General features: G+C 34.6%; 1 protein-coding gene across 1 annotated transcript in view; it reads right to left on the bottom strand.

The window, feature by feature from the left end:
• Nucleotides 1-6,388, bottom strand: part of camsap2b (calmodulin regulated spectrin-associated protein family, member 2b) — a 41,839-nt gene extending 35,451 nt beyond the window's left edge. The window contains 1 exon segment of the mRNA XM_042718900.1: nucleotides 5,714-6,388. Within this exon segment, the coding sequence (XP_042574834.1) occupies nucleotides 5,714-5,927 (214 nt within the window). The 5' untranslated portion in view covers nucleotides 5,928-6,388.
• Between the last annotated feature and the right edge of the window lie 17,189 nt (nucleotides 6,389-23,577).

Genomic DNA, 23,577 nt, shown 5'->3' with positions numbered 1-23,577 from the left:
CTGAAAAAAAAATGAGTCACGAGCACTTGCCTACAAAAACAAAGCAGTCGTGATGCACACAAACAGAAATTAACAGCATCAGGATGACAGACTGACAATTCAGCTCTGTTTCTGACGCTGAAGTGCAACTGCAGATGTCTGAGTTTAGAAGGCCAAGGAAATTCCTGGCATCCCATAATGCTTCAGTGTGAGTCAGACTACAGGCGATGTAGATTCCTGCTCTTCCCGGATCATTTCCTTTCAGCATGTCTTTGTGTGTGTGTGTGTGTGTGTGTGTGTGTGTGTGTGTGTTCATTTTCAGCAGGAAATATGTGTCTTAAAGGTGCAGTACAGTTCCTGCTGTTCTTGATTAAAAATAAAACATTACAAATAAAAATCATAATAATTAAATAAATATTTACAAAGTAATTAATTATACAAATTAAATAACATATCAAACAAATAAAGAGAAAAGAAATGTTTTTACATTAAAAAGATAAAATAAAAATAATATAAATATATAATTGTATTAAAATAACTATTTATAAATAATAAAAATATTTTTTACATTTTTAACAAAAATTATTAAATAAATGAATAAGAAAAAACTAGTTGCATGACTAGTTGACCATCATTATCCATCCCTATTAAACACTTATTTCCAACATTAGCATTAACTTATAACTGCTGGCGACAGTCTTTATGTGTATTTTCAATATTTACAGAGGCATCAGAAAACTCTTAAACCCATTCCCCTTAACCTTTATGAAAAGCTGCTGCGTCAATGGAAACCCTTTCTCTGCCAGTCACATAACAAAAAAAAAAAAAAAAAAAAAAAAAAAAAAACACTTCTAAGTTCATGGTTTTTTTTTCTTGAACATGCTCATAAAGAGCTGCCTGGTTATGGAAAGGTTTTTCCCCCACGTTTCATCCCAGCTAGATGGAGGACAGAGGCAGGAAGCGGCTCTCGAAGGCACGACAAACACAGGGAGGAAGTGAGGGGTCAGAAAGAGAAAAGCCTGAGGCAGCAAGTCACCACGACTCACAAAAGCCTTTCAAAAGTTCAACTCTGCCCTTTGTGAGTTTAAATGTTACTGAAAGGAAACATAACTCTGTTACTTTATGAAATTATTATCTTAAGGTCAATTATCAAGGTTTTCACATCAGATAATACACTACATTCTATAGAATTTTGAAGATATTCTTAGCATATGCTTATAATAATCAAGTATAATGACATTGAACAAATTGTATGTTAAGGCCAGCATGAAAGGTCAATTGCAATCAACTTTTCTTCCTTACTGTGAAACGGCTTCTCAAGCAATAAAAAAAAGAAACAGAACAGGACTTGATTTTGTCCATCATTAACTAACTGGATTGTTGTTGTTTGCTAATTGCTAATTGGTTCTGTTATGATTCATTCAAGATTGTTCCAAACCCTCTAGGTTTTTTTTTTTCTTCAAAAAGATGCCAAAAGCATTATAAAATAATCATAAATGTGGCCCTTAATACTTGTGCGCTAAATTCCAAGTAATCTGAAGCCATATGATTACTTATTAAAACAGGCCAAAATTTAAGTCAGAATTCCCAGATAACCTTCCCCTCCAGTGGGACGTTAATGTTTGAAACAGGGTCATTGTGTCTGCTAGTTTAAACTCAAGAACTGGTCCAATTTGTAAATTAATCATTAGACCTGTTTAAAAAGAACAATCCAAATCTGTTGTTCACAAATCGGCCAACACCACTACTTTTATGAACTTTCCTAAACATGGAAAAGAGGGCAGTGTGGAAATTTTGTTTTGTATGGCTTCAATCAACTTTGTGAAAAATAAGTATTTGGGTTTGGTGAGTTAATGATGACAATAATATTTCTAGTTGCAGTTGTGATATTTACACATTTCTCATAAAATTAAACATTCAGTCTCATCAGTCTCATCCTCATATAAAACTGTGCTGCTGCTGTCATCTTAAAGGAGTCATCGGATGCCCATATATGATCCTTTGATATCATAATTAAAAGTCTTAAACAAAATTCTGTAAAAAATTCTCAATCAAAGTTTAAAAAAGCCATTTTAAAAAACCCTTTTTTTACCCTGTCAAAAACAGCTCTTTTCAGAGCACGCAGTTTTGTAGCATTTTCCTTTAAATGTTAATGAGCACTGCTGACCCCGCCCCTCTCTTCCGAGCTGCTCTCTGGGGGACTGTTTACTTCAACTGCATTCATCATGAAACTTGCTAATTAGCACATTATTAGGAAAGGCGATTTGCAAAGATTTGTTAAAAAAACCTTACACTCACTTCTGGGTGTGAAGCTGGATCACGAATGATTCACGTGAACATAGACGCATTTAGGTAGATCGGGGGCACATTCCCTTCAAAAACAAACGTAATCCACTGCATCTTCAGCGGCTCAGATGTCGGGAGTAAATGACGACTGCTATTTTCATTATTATATTCAACAACAAAACACCTCAATCACTTAGGAGACATTCTTGTCTACATCTGCTCCGTCGGTGAAACAATGGTGGACTGATGACAGCTCACTCAGGGCGGGTCTAAGGTAAGACGCCAGTCCAGTCTGTGCTGAAATGCCACTGTCAATCAAACTATCGTGGGAGGGGCCTGTCTGTGTGATGTCACAAAGACTGTGATCTGAGGTCGACTCGATTTGAGAAAGGGGTAAAGATTTGAGCAGATTGAAAAAAAACCCACAATGGGTGGATTTTTATCATTTTAGGGTGGTTGTGTACACACACAGCCATTTCTGTTCAAACAACTTGTAAAAGTGCATGTAGCATCATATGACCCCTTTAAGAAACAAATAAAGTGTGTTTTTTACATTCCACATTATGAGTCCCTTATATGTAACATAACATAAACGTTTGACATTTTTGGTCCTTAACAGTTTACAGCGAGAATAACATGTCACATGTGAACGTCACACACTCCCAGTGCTCCTTAGGCTTCAGTGATGTAACATAAAGGAATGCGTTCTGTTGTGGTATGTGCAGTATGCTACAGATGTTAGGCTGGAGGGAAAGACAGGACATGGACAATATCGCTATGAGGGCCTACTGGCACTCAAAACAGCTGTTTGTGGCCTTGTTTATTTTTCATTTCCGAGAAAAGTATGTGGATGAAAAGACATCCACCAGACTCTATTTTAAATCTATGGATGCCTTGAAATGGTGGGGCTCGTTTTCCTGTGTTTGTTTCTCATGCTGATCAGCAGTTTCACTCTGCTGTGAAGAGCAGTGACTGATGGGGAGATATTATCACACGTACAAAAAAATTAAAAATAAAAGATGTTTGCTATGGTACTAAATGAGGACCATATTCATGCACCATGGTATTTACATAGTACTACCATGCAAATACAGGATCATGAAGGTAAATGTCAAAAATGCTTGTTATGGCCCCTTGTGAAAAAGAAGTACACTTACCCATACTTTTAAAAAGAGACTTTAATATGGAAATAATATAGGTTAAAAGAAATTACTGAAGTACAAATGCATGTAATATTATTGGACACTTAATTGTATGTTATTTGCAATTAAATGAAAAAGTACTATTAAATTTGATTAAGTGCAATCAGTTGAACTAAGTGTTTTTGTGTCCCACTTATAGTAGTACTTACAGTAAGTACTTTATGTATAATTTTATAACTGTCTTTGAAATACGTTTACTAAATTATACTTTATTGTCATTTCTGAAACTTGCATGTCAAATTTAAATAGACTTTTAATGCAATGTTGAATGACAAAACAGTAATTCAATTTATTCTTTAGAAACACAATGAAAGATTATTAAATCATGCACCTTAAATAAAATTTTTTATTTGAAATTAAACTGCACTCTTAAAGTGTGTTTAGAAACAGTCATGCAAATATACTCTCCTAAAGTACACTAAAGTGGAACTTACATTGTCTGCAAGTTCAGTTTATATATATATATATATATATATATATATATATATATATATATATATATATATATATATATATATATATATATATATATATATATATAATACACTCTAATACATTCAATACAATTAAGCACACTTCTTCTCTTCTTTCACAAGAGGTATAATGTCCAAAAATGATGGTATTAAGTCCAATAGTAGTTTTTGTTAATGTCACTAACAGAAGGGACTCAAATTTAGGTGATTCAGAGACATCTGCAACAGAGATCAGAGTAAATCCATGCTTTATCAACCGCATTAGAGTTCATGAACACCAGCTACTCCAATGAGAAAAGCAGACTTTTTACAGACACACACATACACACACTTCTGCCAGCAGCCGTCTTCATCTTGGCCCTGTTGTGTTGCACTCCACAGGCGTTTCTGTTGTGGGCCGGGCCACTCTAGCAATAAAAGCCTCACTGCTAAGGACATGCAAGTTTGGTAGTCTGTGTTTATGTTTATTCCAGCATCCTCCATGGGGAGCTATTCCGGAAAATTCAATCTTATTACTGTGCGCAGAAGTGGGGAATCTGCTTTGAGCATTCATTACGGACTGTGGGGACGGACTCAGAGCCATAAGCCAGACTGCAGCGTTTCATGAGTCTATGTAGGGATCTAGGCTAATGGTTTCTGCAGACATGGCAACAGTTACCACCATGTAGACTTTTTGGGAAATTCACTGTTTGTAACCTCTGTATGCTGCTTCTCGTGAGACACATATGCACTTAAAATACCTTAGAAACTGCAGAACTTATGTAAATTTTGTGCATGCGTCCTAAGAGAACAACAAATGAATTCTCCTCTCATATTCATAATTGAACAAATTAGTGATTTTTCCATCAACAAAATCCCTCCACTAAACACTCATGATACTAAATATGCTCCCTGCATTTTTAAATACTGTCAGTGGAAAACAGGCATGATGACACACTTATACTCTCTAAGTAGGTCTGTTTTCAATATGAATGCATGCTTATGGTGGCTTATGTGGTGAGCAAGATCAAGGTGTCACACTATATGGGGTAAGTTGTCACAGTGGAAACTGCCATTAAATAGGTGTTTCAGCAAAATGTAAAGACTAACACAGTTATGAAAGACAAAACAATTCATGAAAATGTACATTAAACCAGGGGTTTTCAATATTTTAAATGCCACGGAGCCCATCCTAAAATGCAAAGGACCCCATCCTAAAATTTAAAAGGCATCTACAGAGTTCGTATAAAAACCCTATTTATACTGTGAAATATTAATATCATAAATGTCTAAAATATGAATTTGACAATATTTGCTTTCTCTAACGTTCCATTATTACATTATTATTCTTTTGTAAAAAAAAAAACTCATTATAGTGCTATTATTGTACTGTATTTATTTGCTCATTTGTTTACTTATTTAAACCTAATTATTTATCTTTATTTTGTTTTAATCTAATGTTTATTAATTCATTTAAAACTAATTTTTGCTTATTTAATGTATTACTTATTTTTAATATATGTATATATATATATATATATATATTTTTTTTTTTTTTTTTTTTTTTTTTTTTTTTATAACTTATATATTATTAGTAGTAGTAGTAGTAGTAGTAGTAATATTTACACTCTCATTTCCTCGTTTCTCATATAATTTCCATGCACCCACCTTGCGGCCCCCTGTGATCCCCGGAACCCAGTTTGATATTAAACCACTGAGATACAGTATAGCCCTTGTGACAACTTCCCCCAGCACTCAAAATCCAGATTTTTCAAACCGTTAAGCGCCACCTACCAGATCCAAAGGCTTTGGCGATGAGCCACGTCAAACTGCACGATATCTTGGCCCTGGTGAAATCATAGTGATCGACAGATTTGATCGTGGGCACGATGAACGTCCTCTTGCTCTCCTTGATCTCTGCGGCATCACCCATCTTGGCATCTACTAAACTCAAATTTATTTTAAAAGCACTTTCAACACCACAAAGTGGAACCAAAGTGCTGTACATAAAAATAAAATATAAATAAGCATAAAACTAGCACACAGAACGCGTCGCTGCATCATGAGATCAGAGCGGTGATGTGAAAAATAACGGATCGGCCCGAGCTCTCGTGTAGTCCAATAATCCTGCTCTCATATATTGATTATATACAGGGCAAACAATGCCAACTGCATCCCCGAGCGCCGGATTCAATATCCAACAACCAATTCCAGGCGAGTGCAGTAGTTCTCATCCGTTTCACCGGCATTATATCCTCAAGTTGTGTAGATGACAAAAATCAATATTTCATATGTGACACGAGCGCCATGATGAGGGATGTCAGGTTCAATGGCAAGGAGAGGCGATCGACGAGTTCACGGTTTTGTGTCATGATTTCTCGTCTTCTGTAACTTTTGTAACTGTCCTTCCTAAAATCTCCCTCTCCCTGCGGTCCGCCTGCCGCACTGGCCTGGAAAAAAAGAGAGAGATGAGTGCGCATGCGCGAAACGCCCAGACGCAGACTAGCACTTATGAGGCGGATTCACGGAGCTGTCAAATAAAACGAAATTTTACACACCTCATCTGTTTTACTTATCTACACTACATTATATTTAACACATCTGTCCTTTCAGTTCTCTAAATATGCTAATGTGTTTGTAGGCTACGCTGTGTAAAAAAAAAAAAAATCGAGAAAATAACTTAATTTACCTTTTTTTTTTTTTTTACTGTGTAGCCTATATTGTTGATACAATTGTTTAGGTTTATCTGACTGTAAATGTTAATCGTAGTGACTTCAGGTAAATTTAAACAATGATAAATAATGGCTTAATTTACCTGAATTCACTCCTGAATCATTCGTACCATATGCAAACATTTTTTTTACAACTTAAAAAAACTTTTTCTTAATATAAAATAGCATAATTTACTCTTTAAAATAATTAGAGACTAAATGTACAATTTAATGTGATTATATTTAAATAAATGATAACTCATTTCCTTCGCTGAGATCAGATCCTAACTTAGATATTAAAATGTATTATAAACATATGGAAGATATTTGCGTGTGTGTGTGTGTGTGTGTGTGTATGTATATATATATATATATATATATATATATATATATATATATATATATATATATATATATATATATATATATATATAAAATGATATAATTATATACACACTACAATTACATTAAATTTATGCAATTAGGGTGTATAATTATATCTATATAATTATATTATGATATATTAATATTTTACATTATATTTTAATTTAAAATATAATGTAAAATATTAATATATTTTAATAAAATCTATTATAATTAGTCAAATATATAGTAAACGTAGAAGGGGTTCATTTATTTTGCCACTATCAACAGATATTTGTGAAAATGTAAAAAAATTATTAGAAAGGTATTCATTACAGCAAACACTATAATTGTCAATATTTATAAATATTCATGATTTGTTTTATCTATGGTATTAACACTGAGCAACAGGAAAGGAAGAACGGAGATTGCACCCAAACATAGATGAATACTGTACATATATCTCTATGTCAATCAGATTAATCTGTTAATAAAATAATTTTTTCCCTAAATGTTGGCATGTTCAGTCAATAGAATCCTTTGAGACTAATGAGGTGGGGCTGTAACTTTGTAACTGTGAGGTGTTGAGGCAGATGTGAGTCCTCAGGTTGTGTTACTCAGAAGCAGGAGTCATGGATCAGATCTGTCAGACAGGAAGGGGTGTGACCACTGCTGCGGCCAAGGCCTCTGACTATCAGCTCTGGAGAATAGCTGTAATTACTGCCCTCTACCCACACACACAACCCTTTCATCAAACACACACACATACACACTCACACAACCCTTTCATGTGAGAGACAGCGAGGCTTCTAGTTCTCAAGCACAAATGGAAGTCATTTACTGAACTCCAACAAATATGTGTGTGAGAGAGAGAGAGAGAGAGAGAGAGAGTGTGAGTGACTGTGTGTGTGTGTGAGAGAGAGAGAGAGAGAGAGAGATGAGAGAGAGAGTGAGAGAGAGAGAGAGAGAGAGAGAGAGAGTTCCACCCAGATGTGACCGAAATCTCTCCAGCTAATTTTAGCAGCTGACTTTTGTTAAACTCACTGCTAAAGCTTCTGACCCTGTTTGAATTACATCACACTGTGAAATCATTCTGTGTTTTAAATCAGATGTTAAAGAACCATTTAACTTAAAATAAAAATAAGAAGTTAAATGATATTTAATACATTCAATCTCCCTATGTCCACCTATTTGTGCTTTTATATTAAATGTACATTTAATTACATTTAATTGCATAAATCTATGCCAAATGTGCACACAGAGTAATGTCCCTGTAGCGGACACTGCACAGCATTATTTTGGATGAATGGGAGCTTTTAGGCCTACCACATTTTTACAGCCTGTAAAACCTCAAACCTTTAAGGTACCATTTTGTACCATTTAGGGGTAAACAAAAAATATAGATGCGCCTTTAGCTTTTGTACCTTAAGCTTAATGTACGTACCGCCCGAATTACAGCTTTGTACCTTTTAGAGTGTTGAGTGTGTGTGTGTGTGTGTGTGTGTGTGTGTGTGTGTGTGTGTGTGTGTGTGTGTGTGTGTGTGCGTGTGTGTAACGAATAAAATAACTATAATGCTGAGGATCCAGCCAGTAATAGAAATAACATGACTGCTCATAGGTGGCAGACATTTCTTGAACTTGAGAAATTATTAATTGAATTAATTAATTTAAAGCGATATAATGACATTTATAATGATGGTGATAAAAATAAGAATAAATTGGTCCTTTAAAGTTGAGCAAATACAAAAAAAAAAAAAAAGAAAGAAAGAAAAAATATAAAAATACATAAAGAATAAAATGTATAGCAATAAACACATGCGTAGTAAATAAATAAATAAATAAAACCTTTAGATTTATATTGGCTTTTTTATTGCTTTACATGACAGCAGCTAGCGGTTAAGATGCGTTGTTGTATTTCTACCACAAGATGTCAGCATTCATTTTTCACTTTTTTCTTTACTTTCATTATTCTTTTTAGACTAAAACATAGAATATATTTGACGCCGTAGAGAGAGAGAGAGAGAGATTATAATTTGAAAATATAAACTTTTTTCAAATTTATATTGATTATCTAATTATAATTAGTGATCAAGGATTATTTGTGTGATTTTTTTTTTAGGAAAAAAGTGAATTAAGAATCATGATGATTCGTTTGCATTAATTTCTCCAATTTCTGGATAACATATCTCTGTCAAGTCTCTTCTTTTTTGCCTTATTGTAGGCTATATAAATGATTGTGGAGCACATGAGTAAAAAGAGCCAGTCCCTCATAAACATTCAGGAATGTGTTATGATTGCGAACATCAGAACCTTTGATTATTCACATGACGTTCAATTCAAAGTGTGTGCCATTTTCATGCTAAACACTACCAGCCTCACCCAACCCCCCAAAACCACACACACACAAAATGTGCTGCATATTTCATACAAAGATGCCTTCACACAAACACAACACGGGTTGTGTGTTTCCACTGCATCTCTTCACTGACCCCCACCCCAACAGGCCCTACACCCACCCATACACAGATGAGCCCCATCCGTCATGAAGCAGCACACAAAAGGACAGTTCAGGCCGTTGCTCGTGTCTGTATGTCCATGTATGCAGTGCAGTGTGTGCTCTTTGCTCTGAGCTGTCAAACTGTGTCCAGATATGACCCAGCTGACGTCAGTGTTATAGCAGATACTGCATAGTATGTTAACATTCACAACAGAGAACCGTTACATTTGTAGCATTTGAGAGAGGCTGTTATTGAAGTGCACAAGTCATAATCATCTCTTTCACTTGTTTTGTGTCATACAGTACATTTACATTTTGATATATACAAACACTTGATTTTCACAAACTCTGGCAAGAATATGTCTGGGTTGTATTTTACCACAAAACAAATTAAGTATGAAAAAAGAATTTTGCATTAATCCCAGTTTTAAATTTAAAAAAGGAATTTTGCCTTTTTTATTAATACAAAAACAACGATACATTACCATTCAAAAGTCTGTTATTGGTAAGATATTTTTTTATGTTTTTGTATTTATCAAAAGTACAGTAAAAACTGTAATCTTATGAAATATTATTACAATTTAAAATAACTATTTTAATATATTTTAAAATGAAATGTAGTCCTGTGATGGCAAAGCAAAATATTTCTAATTATTAACAATGTTAAAAAGAGTTTTAGGAATTTAGAGGGAAAGATGGTCAATTGTCAAGAAAAATGAAGTCAGTGACTGAATAGATAGATAGATAGATAGATAGATAGATAGATAGATAGATAGATAGATAGATAGATAGATAGATAGATAGATAGATAGATAGATAGATAGATAGATAGATAGATAGATAGATAGATTCTATTATTCAAATTCAAATTATTTAAAAAAATATCATTCTTGTTATTTCTTAGTTTTTTTTGTTTTTGCTTTTGTTTTGTTTTTTTCTAAATGTTTTAATATTTTGACCTGCATTTTACAAAAGGTGCTTTTAAAAAAAATCAGCATTTATTAATAAAAAAGGTAGATATAACCATGGTAGACAAACTAGGCCCACATTGCAGTTATGTGCAGAGAGTACAGGGAGGAGACAGAGTGAGCATGGCAGACGGGATCACTCTTGTGCTTGGGTCACTGTGGGGTATTTTTAACGCACACAGACCTCAAGGCTGTAGTTAGAGGGTGGGGTCACGCTGGCCTGTGCTTCCCCCACTGGCAGCGCAAACCTGTGTTTATCTGAATAAAATCCAGAGGGGAGTCTGGACCATATGCCCTAAGTTTATCTTCTCTTAAACGTTGTGACTTTGCAGCAGTGACACAGAAACCACACTGGATCTGGCTTGTTTTGTGGATTTGTTATGAAACAATGGGAGATTCCACCATACTTCAACATCTTCTCTGAACTCCACCATCTTGAAGTTGTAACTTAAAATGTCCAGGAACTCGATTCAGCTTTTCTATTACAATATACTTTAAACTGTAGTAATCAAATGGCCTTTTATGGTTCCAGCTCATTTTCACTCTTCCTGGCATGCACTGAGGTATAAATAATAAATATGGTTAAAATTAAGATAAGCACTTTGCTCCCCATTACTTGCATGTTTCGCAGAGAAAACGTGATATGAAGTATGTAGAATAATCTAAAACCATCTAAATAAACAGAAAATGTTTGAATATAATTCTCTTTAAGATGAGTACTTAAATGGATAGCACACTCAAAATGAAAATTGTCTTAATTTCATGTTGTTCCAAGGTTCTATGCATTTCTTTCTTCTGCAGGACAAAAAAGATGATATCTGAAGAATGCTGGGAACCAAACAACTTGATTTGAACACAAAGAAAAAAAGTCAATCAGTTTTGTAACAACATGAGCGTAAATGACTACAGCACTTTTCATTTTTGGGTGGACTGTCCCTTTAAGAATCTTGTAATGACAACCCCTAAGAAGGTAACGGGTATAATGATAGCAGATTTTAAGTCCAGTCAAGACATTTACAATATTCAACAACAATAACAACAAAGCAATGAAAACTGTTGCATTTATTACATATATATTTTTTTTGTTTTTTGTTTTTTAAAACATATTTTTTACTGAAGACCATTTAACGATTTTTAGAGTTAAAGAAAGACAAATGAGATTATGAAGAGAGATGCAGAATGAAAGGGAAAGAATGACACAGATTGCAAGAGAAAGAGAGAGCATCCCTTAGGAGTTCTGTCGAGTGTTTTTCTGCATGCATGAACAGTAAATGTATTTTCACTTGCTAATTAAAAGTTCTGTTGTGTTTATTTTCATTTGTGCTGCTCCAGTTCTGCTTGCACATTTTCATGCGGCCTATATTTTCCCTGAATATCTCTATGCTCTTTTCATAAACTCTGTGAAATGACAGCTAATGTGACACAAGAATGGACTATTTTCTGAAACAAACGATGATGGTGACAGGTCCTCAGTTCCAATATTGACTGCAATCACATTTCCATCGATCTTCTGAAATAAAGTAGTTTAATATACTTTTAAACAACTCAACGTTTTTAAGCAATCCCATCCCTAGTCCAACAAAAACCATCAATTTATACTAAACAGTAAACGCTTCACAAGCAGCAAAAATGATTCATTAATTTAGTCATGTCAAATCCCTTTGGATCAACTGAAATCCAAATTTCTCTCAGTTACTGTAGAAGTCAGTCTATTGGCATTGTGCTCAAGTCATTAATTTGGTAACTGATATTTACAACCAGCAGTGTGTCATTCCTAAATATCTGAAAAACTAATCAGAATTGGGTGCAGTGTGAATTAAGTCAAAACATTGAGAAATCTGTGACACACAAAGATGCATAAAAAAAGTCTGTGTCATAATTTTGGCAGCTGTGGTTGCCAGAATAAAAAAATACACTGTATCTGTAGTTTTTACAAAAAATTTTGGCAGCTGTGGTTGCCAAAAAATACAGAAAAACTGTAAACACAATTACGGCAAAACCACTGTAAATTTTACAGTATAAATTCTTACAAACAAGTCATGTAAACCATTGAAACACAATTAAAATCTGTTGGTACCTTTAACCATACTGACAACCACCCATAATAATGCAGGTGGTAAAAGAGAAAGCCACATGAAGAATCAGGTTCATCACAAGTAGCTTCGCCGCAAGCAGAAGTATATATTAATATATAGAAGGTGCATTCATGCAAACACAAAACACCATCATGGTGACACACGATTACTGAACAATTCAATGTTTCATTAAACAGCAGAAGATGTAACATAAAGCCCAAAATGTACAACTGATAACAAAAAAAACTATAAAAAACATGATTATTTAAACAAAATACTTTCAAATGTGGGTTAGCGTCACACCAGGGAATTCTGGGAATATAAGTTTAAAGTTTTTTGACTGTAAATTATACATTGATTTGTTCTTTTTTTATTTCTAAAAACTAAAATCAGCATTTTACTGTAAAATTACATGAAATGTCTGGTTAGATCTTTTACAGTTTGACCCTGTATATAGTCAGGAACATTGTTTTACTCAGCTACAACACATAGCGTTTTTACAAAATTGTACAGTTAAAATGACACTTATTTTTTACAGTGTACATTATCACATGACCATTCACATTTACTCAGCTACAACACATATGTGGTATTGAGCAACTTGGCCGACTTATTCACTGTGTAGTAATAAAGAAGAAGTAGAATAGATACAATTATCCCTAAAGACCATAACACAAAATTATTTTCCCAGCTGGTATTTAATGATAAGAGTAAGAGGCAAAGCCCGCCAAATATTGTGCTGCTCTGGACTATCTGTATTTAGCAACAAGCAGCCTTGACCTAAAAGGAATAGTTCACCCAAAAATGAAAATTTGCTGTACTCACCCTCAGGCCATTCAAGATGTAGAGTTTGTTTCTTCATTGGAACAGACCTGGAGAAATTTAGCATTGCATAATTTGCTCACCAGTGGGTTCTGTGCAGCGAATGGGTGCCGTCAGAATGAGAGTCCAAACAGCTGCTAAAGAATCACAATAATCCACAAGTAATTCACACGACTAGCGAAAATCTCTGTGTTTGTAAGAAACGTTTTAACTTTAAACTGTCCATAATAACGCTTGCTCCAGTTAATTTAAATGCACATTCCATTTGTCCTTTCACATCCAAATCTATAAACATTTGCTTGTAAATAGTGCTTGATCTGTGCATATTTCTCTATTGATTCAGAGTTTTTACTGGAGAAAGAAATATTAGACTCAATTTTAGTATTTCAGCTTGAAGAAAAAAACGTCTTGATGGATTTGCTTTAACTATGAACTATTCCTTTGAGACCACTAACTAAATGGACCAGACAGACAACCGACAACCTATAACTAAGCATTGTTACTCACTTCAGACAAAAAGAAGGAGTATGGATCTCAGAAAAAAAAAAAAAAAATGCCTTGTAAATCATCAGTGGAAGTGTTTTCATGTTACATATGCTTCCCATTTGAACTGCATACCGGAAGTGGGTATGGCCTCAGTTTTTTGTAATTGTTTAGGACATGTTTAGGAAACAATAATTATCATTCCTAACGATTGAGTCTACTGTGCGTTTAAGTGCCACTTGAGTTTAATGGAACTGTTTACTCACACATAAACAGGCATTGATTTTGTTGTTATATGGGTTGAGTCAGGACACAGGGTTTGGTCTCATGCCTGCACGGCAGAAAGCTTGTTAAAGAAGAAGGATGAGCAGCTTTGTGCAAATTCTCACCGTCGCTCTGGAACTGCATCATATTGCGACAAAATCTAAAATAGCCACAATGATCATACAATACAAGAGAGCCACAACCATGATGACTAACTGAACTACTGTAACTGACATCTAATATCAGCTCTTTCCATCACCCTGGATACTGACTAGAGATTCGTCCAACATCAGTTCTGTCCCATTTTCCCCTCACTCATATATTTTACACAAAGTAAATAATAATCTGTGAAACTCGCTGATTTTTATAACTCTTGAGTGAAGTGGCAGAGGAAAATTGTTCTGCTCAAAGGTTGCTTCATTTCATGGAGTTCTCAGTTATGATTAAGTGAAATTTGAACTTTATCTTCATAAAAGATAAAATAATTGAAGCCAGTGTATACTTATTGGCATATTAGTACACCAATGAGTAATGTATTGTAAGAGTATAGACTAGAGCTATAAAATGAATGGGCCACAGGAGTCATCATATTTAAGATTATATAAAGAAAACAAAATGGGAAAAGTGAGTTATAAGCAAAAGTCACCATTTATTCTCCATTTTACATCATTCAAACGTTTGGGGTCTTTATGATTTTTAAATGTTAATGATTTAAAAAAAAAAAAAAAAAAAAAAACTCACAAAATCCTTATTCTAAATGCACATTATTGAACACATCAAAGTCAATACATTTTATTACTGATCTACAAAAAATCTTTCACAGAAACATTAACTTACCATGTGCACATTTGAACACTTGCTTCCCTTGTTTTAACTTTGACCTTGAAAGTACTATTCCTATTATTTTTCTATTATAAAAGCTCCATTTATTTAAGAAAAATAAAATAATAATATTTATGAAAAAATACAGTAAAAAGTGCACTGTTGTGCAATATCAAAAAACAGTATGCATTTTAAAATGTAATTTATTCTTGTGTTGCAAAGCTGAATTTTCAGCATCATTACTCCAGTCTTCAGTGTCATATGATCCTTCAGAAATCATTCTAATATGCTGATTTATTGCCTAAGAAAAAAATCTTATTATTATCAATGTTGAAGACAGTCGTGTTGCTTAATATTTTTGTGAAAACTGACTTTTTTTTTTAATCAAAAAAGACGTAACAAAGATCTTAACAACATCTCAGTTACTGCTGCAAATTAATTACAGTCCAATTATATATTTCTCTAGCTTCATTTATGCATGAGAGCATTAACAATACTGCTATATGCTGTTTATGAGATTGTATTGTTAATACTTCACGCCGGCTTCAGGTGTGTGACTTTAGTTGGCCTGCTATGAAATGACTTGTGTAAAACGCTGAAGCCAGTGGGCAGATCTGCTCTCAATGCAAAGCCACCATCAGCAGCAAACACCAACACATACAGTACTCTCACTTATACCCCACTGAAAAGAGTTAACCCGAGTATTCAGTAAATACCACAGCAAATCCTCATCCTCCTGCTTGCGTATGTGCGTTTTCACCACTGATAAAGCCGCCGGTTGTGCTTACCTCCTCTCGTCCTCAGCATTATTCTTCATACGTTTTTCCCTTGAATAGTCAGATGTGTAGGAGAGCTGAGCCAGAATATGTTTATATGACTGAGATTGTGCCAGGAAAGGGGAAAAATCTGATTCGAGATCAGCACTTTAACTGTGAGATGTTTTGTGAGGCACAGAGATGGGGAGAAATTAATAATGTGTTCATCAAAACAGTATGAAAGACAGTGTTGCTTGCATCAGCAGGGCGAGAGACACTTGTGCGCGCATACGTTAAAGAAAGTAAACACAGATGCATACGTGCACACAAATGCACATACTTACATACAAAGACACATATGTTGCTCCAGGATGGTCTTCAGGCCTGCTGGCTGTTTTGAGCCACTTATATAAGTGTAAACTGTCCACTGTGATTAGGGTCAGTCCACACAGGCGCAGCTCACGAACCCAAGCGTGTCACTTCCTGTTTGCCCACCTCTCAGCCTCCCCCATGGGCTTCACAGTTCCAGGAGTAAACAACACACACAATACAGCATTACTGCAGAGGTCATCTCATTACCAGAGAAATTATATTGATTTTCCAGCATCTGAGCATTTGATAAACTATGTGTTCAATAATCAGTTGAATTCAGGTTATATCAGACTTTAGTGTCAGGTTAAATTTGTAACCTACAATCAAGTTTTGAAATCTTTACCATCATATAAAGTTGGGTCATATATATATATATATTATATATCATATATATATATATATATATATATATATATATATATATATATATATATATATATATACAGTATGTGTGTGTATGTGTGTGTGTGTGTGTGTGTGTGTGTGTGTGTGTGTGTGTATATTTATTTTTATTTTTCCGGGAATTAGGCAAGGGCTGTAACAAGTGACACATTTTCATAAACAATTAATTTTCCAGCATTGCATCAGTAGCATCTTTTGGTGCCTTCAGCCAATCAGTAGGCAGAGATCAAAGATTAACTAGGCTAACTTTTTCCCATAAAAGTCAATACATTAAATTACCATATTATAGATCTCCAAAAAATCTTTAATATAAAGATTAAATAGTGTAAATTAACTTACCTTAACTTAACTTGAACACTTGCTTCCATTGTGTGAACATGATATAAAGACTCAAATACATTTTTTTTTTTAATTTGTGCACACATTAGGCCTTGCAATAACAATTTAAATGTGTGTGTGTGTGTGTGTGTGTGTGTGTGTGTTTGTTAAACTTAAGGCAAGTTAAGGCAAAACATCTAATATGAATAAAATTATAAAATACCATTTCATTTTATATTAGGCCATTTAATTAATCCTATTGGATAATGAATTTTGTAGTGGGTTTCTTGAATATGTATATTGTTTTTATGATTGTAAAGTCAAAAATCTCTTTTTCCATTGTCACTGTCAGAGCCACTGTGTGGCAACTGTTACTTTGCTACCACAATACACTTTTTTTATAAAATGACCAAAAACACTAATTATATACTGCACTACCACAGCTTGTATCCTAACAGGAGCCAGAAAGAAAGGTTTCTGGCTTTGCCGCACTGGCCACCTGGCATTTAGGATTGGATTTAAATTGCATTATGCCTTTTAGTTTAAAAAAAGTTCCCAGCAATCGAGTATATTGTGGAGCTCCTGATGAAAAATGTTTCAATCTGCGTCTTTATATCTTGTGTAAGTAACATCTGGAAGGCTGTTTCACTGGAAATCTGCCAGGGATGCTTGAGAAAAAATAAAACAAAAAAATATTTATCTAAATCTAATTTAAATCTGATTAAATAATCCTTTCTCTGAGTCTGTATAAGGTCTTCACAAGGTATTTGTAAACCTAAACCTTAAAGCACAATAATGAACAGGATACATGCCAAAAAATATGGCATATCGGACACACTGATGTTATATTTAAACTTATTATTCTGAGAGCAAAATTCTTAATTCTAAGTCCTAGAGCTTTCAAGCTTCATCCAAGTCTTTTTGTTATGGACTTAGGGCTTTTTAAACTCTGACACAAGACTTTGACATGACAAGCTGCTGTCCTTTTTTAGAAGCTTTTGATTACAGGGATACTTGACATAAACTATTCTGTTTGGTGACATTGTGAACTTTGACATGTGAATCATAAATCTGTGGAATAAAACACAGAGACCCATGCAAAGGCCATGTGATTTATAGACCCAAGCAATTGATTTACTGATTCACATTCCTTGTTATTCATAGATGGTTGTACTGTCTAACTCTCTCTGTACTCTCATAACACACATACTGCGTGAGTAGCTGACCTTTGTGAAGATATTTTCAACCAATCGTGCAAGTTTGCATAAACATTGAAATGCTGTAAATACAGATTTATAAAGCAATAGCATGTTTATTTACTTACTTTACTTTTACATACCCTTTTATACAAAGTTATTTGGTGTTTTCCTTGGGAATCGAACCCACAACCAGTGTCACAGACTTTGTTTCTTGTAATTCTGAGTTTATGTCTCACAATTCAGACTTTAGTTCTCGCAACTCTGAGTTTATATCTCACAATTCAGACTTTGTTTCTTGCAATTCTGACCTTTTTTTTTAATTCTGAGTTTATATCTTGCAATTCAGGGATTTTTGAATACTTGTGTCTTGAGGAACTAAGTCTAAGTCCTCTTAGAAAGTAGAAAATCAATGCAAATGGATATTTAAAACAGATAATCAATGCAAATATATGCAGAAAAGACAAAGTTTAAATGTGTTATTTCTGATTCTCAACATATGTATAATATCACAGAACAGCATGAAAACAGCAAAGACTGTTACAATCTTTCTTATTAGACTTATTAGTCACAACCAATCAACATCTCTCCACTCAAATCTGATTGGCTAAACCCCTATCAATCAAACACAACCTCTGTTTAAAGCTGCTTTTGAGTTGTGCGCGTCTAAATACCTGCTCTATGACCTTTTGAACTTTAAGATTAAATTAATTTCAGCGGCTTGTAAGTCTCAGCTCAGTACCAGGAAAAACGAATGTTAAAAATACTTTTAATACTGTTATGACAGTTACACATCCTAAAAATTAAAGCCAAAGTTCTAAAACTGACAAATGTTTAAGTATATGCGAAACAAGAATATGCAAAGACGAGGATTTGTTAATATGTTCATGCTAAACAATTCATAAAACCTGTGTGTCCATCTGGAGTGGTGAGGAATAGTGACAGACTAGAGTAAAATGCAGCCAAATAAGTGCTTGTCATATTTTTGGCCACATTATGTTGCAAACAATGACTGTCCTGATATACATCCAATATTAATAAGATGCTAATGGTGAAAAAAAAAACTTTTCAGATGGCCAAAGAAATGCACCAGTGCTGATATTAAAAACATTTTTCCTGTACTTAATATGCGTGTTTGAGACCAGGGCAGAGCTATGAGCACAATACTGCCATTTATTTTTAAAATAGGCTTAAATTATGCAGCAACAACATGGCATTAGCCAGAGCGTGATCGTCATTATAATGCCTGTTGGCAGCATCCTTAATCATGAGACGTTGATTTGGACGAGTGAAAAGAGATGGAGAAGAAGGATGATGCACAGAGAGATGCATCAGTGATGTTAGATTTGTGTCTTCAGTAAGAGAATATGCTTGGCTGAGCATGTAGGCCAAGCCAACAACAATGCAGAGTAACCCCCACAGCAGACCTCCAGCCGTCCAACTGCATGCATCTTGTCCACACGTCGCGCCGCGCTTTCACATCAGTGCGACAGGCCCGGCGCCCCAGAGAATATCGTAATGCTCACTGCTTAATTCTGCTATCAGCACCTTTGTCAAGCGGCATGGGCTTTAAGAAAGGGCCTGTAAGGCTTGAACTGAAATTAATTAGAAGGAAAATGGAGTTTATTGAACATGTCATTTAGTAAAATGTGAATTTTAAACAGGTTTTTGAAACAAGTACAAATACAAGCTACTGAATTTATGGAGGTAGTTGTATTTTATGCTCTCCAAGGCTGCATTTTTAAAATAAAAAATACAGTAAAAACATTAATATTATGAAATATTATTAAAATTTTACTGTATTCTACTTTAAACATTTTAAAATGTAATTTATTCCTAATGCCAAAGATGAATTTTCAGCAGCCATTACTCCAGTCTTCAGTGTCACATGATCCTTTGGAAATCATTCTAATATGCTGCTTTGACACTCAAGAAACATTTTTAGTTATTATCAATGTTGAAAACTTGTGCTGTTTGATATCTTTATGGAAACTGCAGCTTAATACATTTTTCAATAGAAAGCGTGTTCAAAAGCACATATCTGAAAGAAATCTTTTGTACCATTGTACTTTTCTTTGTCACTTTTGATCAATATTATGCATCCTTGCTGAATAAAATGATTAATTTCTTTCAAAAAATCCCATTGACCCCAAACCTGATAGATAGATAGATATATACATAGATAGATAGATAGATAGATAGATAGATAATGTTAATTTGCTGTTCTGTGGCTAAATTTGGTTCTGTCTGGACACACGTGTAATATCAAACCAAAACACTGATTCAGGATCAGAGGAAGAAAGATTGTTTGTCAAAAAGGGCCCTGATATAGTTTCACAGTCACTTCCTCTTGGTGGGTCAGAACGTCCTTCCTCCATTTATGCTCGAAGCAAACAGTTGCATAACTGCTTCATAAGTAACCGTCAGTCACCCCGAAACCCAGACATGTTACTCAGCATCTCCCTCTGTATCCGACACACTGTTCTTACAACACACCACTGCTCAGCCCAGGTCAGGATGACACCAGATCAGCTGACATTCAGAGGGTACAGGACCACAGAAACGACAGTAAGAGACACAGGATTACCATTAAATAAGAAGTGTCATCCAGGGAATTCTGGGAATGTCAGTTTTCAGGCTTTTTATTTATTTATTTATTTATTTTAGAAACTCTAATACCATTATTTCAGGATGAATAGAAAGGTCAAAAGAACAGCATACATTTGAAATACAAATTCACGCACTACCAAATATTTCCTGTTTCAAAATATGAAAACTGAGTGCAATCAGAATTCCAAAGAGAATCCCTGATTCTTTGATCTTTTGTTTATCGTCTGAGGGAATTTGGTAGAGCTCATTATCAGCAGCTGACTTGAGCAACGTGTTATTGGCTAAATCAGTGGGTGCCTAGTTAAGGACCTCTCCCCTCATTAAGACCTAATCACTCCAATTAGCAAACATCTGCCCTCACTCAAGGCACGTCAGCAATCAACGATCCATTCTGAGATCTGACACAGGAGCACCTCCATCTCCTCAGTCACATAGAAAAGCCTAAAGCGGTCTATAGTAATAGGGTGCATCCAAAATCACATACTTCCCTAGTATATAGTAGGTGAAAAAGAGTATGTGAAAAAATAGCACAATGCAACGGAAACAAGCCACAACACAACAGAAACAAACAACACAACAAAATCTTCACAACACACGAAAACAAGTCGCAACACAACAAAATTAGCACAATACAATGGAAATAAGCCACAACACAACAAAATTAGTCCTATGCGTTGTGTTGTGGTGATTTTATTGTGTTGTGCACTACTGGGCCACCGTATATATTATATATTTTTACTAGGATAGGACAGTATATGAGACAGGAAGTGAAGTGGGGGGGGGGGTTGGGAAAGGTCCGCAAGCTGGGACTTGAACTTGACACCTGAAGCGCAATGGCGCTATGTGTCGTATATATATATATATATATATGTCACTATATGTATATTATCCACTATATTTTTTTAAGTAAGAACAGACACAGCAATTTATAACTTGAATGTGCAAGGCAAGGTTTCCGGTGTCATCCGCTTCCAGTTATTTTTTATTTTTGTCCATTATGCTGCTTGATGCAGCAAATTGGTATTTCTTTTCATTCATTAAGATTTTATTTTTTATCGTTTGCTGCACATTGTTATTCTTCTAGTTATTTCTATATAGTAGCTAATAAATCGGAAGTCTCGCACATTCACAGACAAATAGCTCAAATAGCTCCGTGTTGCAAAATAAGGTGGATGCAGATTCTGCTCTCATCTTGTTTTGTAAACCATAAAGCATGTTCTTGATAATTTAAGTGTTAATTTCTGAATATATTGATCATTCTGATCACACACACAACAGTGTATTAGTCTCAAATCAGTTAAAAAATCATGCATCATGCCAGTTTAAACTGATTTACAAAGCATCCTTAAAATTTATCCAACACTAATTTCCAAAATTCACCTGTAAGATTATATTTAGCAAATATGCACTTCTAGTTATTTACATATAGCTGTTTTGCACATTCACAAAAAAAAGCTCACTTCCGCATTGCAAAATAAGGTGAATGCAGAGTCTGTTCTCATTCTGTTTTCATGTTTCAATTCTAAATATGCTTTCTGATTGTATTTATTTTTCACTACTATAGCTAAAGCTAAATGAAAGGGTTTTGGTAATGCACACACAGAAATTTGCACTCTCCCTAGTGTTTGGCACCGATACTACTAAATCCCTGGCTTTGGTAGGTTGCCATGGTAATCAAGTGTAGCAGATCAGATTTCCACACGTGATGACAGTGACAAAAGGTGGAACAATCATTCTGATCACACACAAATGGTATTTTTGCATCAACACGTTTATAAAATTATGTGTCGTCCCAATTTAAATTGATTTACAAAGCAGCACCAGAATTTATCCAATAGAAATTTACAAAACCTTCTGGTAAGAATATATTTAGCGCATTCACGTGATGTGAAACTAGACTTAAATTGATTCTTGATTCCAGATTTTGAAACGGCTTTTGGAATTTATGGCAATAATGAGTAGCTATGCGTGAGTTTCTCTCATAACACAATTCATGATGTGGTCTCTAGACTGCGGTGTCAGGCAGATAACTGTGAAAATGTCCTGCCTAAATTTAGCAATAAATTCCAGCACTGAATACCATCCCAGTGAAATGTTTTTACCCACATGTGAACGTCTATGTCAAATCACCATGGAGACGACAGAAACCAGCCTCTACTGCACAAACCTGCAACACTTTCATTACGGATTATCCTTTAGCAGGAGCGAATTTATCAGCCCTGCAAATTACTACTGAGCACACGAATGTGTGTGTGCAAAGAGCAGAGAGATTAATTTTCCTTCACACTGTCCACCACATCCTTATAAATTGTGGTTTCAACAGACAACATAATAGACAGAAATGTGTGCAGTATTACGCATAACTCTATGAGCCTATGGGGACAGAATGTAAGATGAGCAACATTTTGAGAATTAATCTTTTTTTTTTCTCTCCATACTGATTCAGATAAATTCTTTAAAAAAAAATCAAAAATGAATATATAGCATGTGTTCAACAGTCAGATACTGTTTAAAATCTTCAAACACACACACATGACTTTCTTCTAAGGAACACAAAAGGAGAAATTTTGAAAAATGACCACTCTTTTCCAGGCAGTTCGAGCCATAAATATGTTCAACGTGACTTCTCACTTCCTTTTGTTTTCCATGGAAGAAATAAAGTCATACATGTTGGAAACAACATGATGGTGAGTATTAACGATGATTTACAGATCTGTTTTACAAGCTGTTTGATCCTGATAGCTTTGAGGAGCGAGTCTCATTGCTCACAAAAGGAGGACTGAATCCTATTTTGAGTTTTCTTCTGTAAATAATTTACCGAAATGTGTCACAGAGCTCTGCGGTTCAGCAGAAACAGTGCAGAGGAGGAGCACTCTTAATGTTTTTCATTTCTCTTTGTTGTTTTATAGATCTTGGGGTACCAATTGTCAATTAAAATTTAATCTGTTCCAGATGATGGCCAAAAACATACCTCAGTGGAACTGTTTAAAGGATGCTTTA

Source organism: Cyprinus carpio, chromosome B2 (genome assembly GCF_018340385.1).
Source record: "Cyprinus carpio isolate SPL01 chromosome B2, ASM1834038v1, whole genome shotgun sequence".
Taxonomy (NCBI): Eukaryota; Metazoa; Chordata; class Actinopteri; order Cypriniformes; family Cyprinidae; genus Cyprinus; species Cyprinus carpio.
The sequence above is the reverse complement of the archived record's forward strand: the minus strand, read 5'-3'. Positions and strand labels throughout refer to the sequence as shown.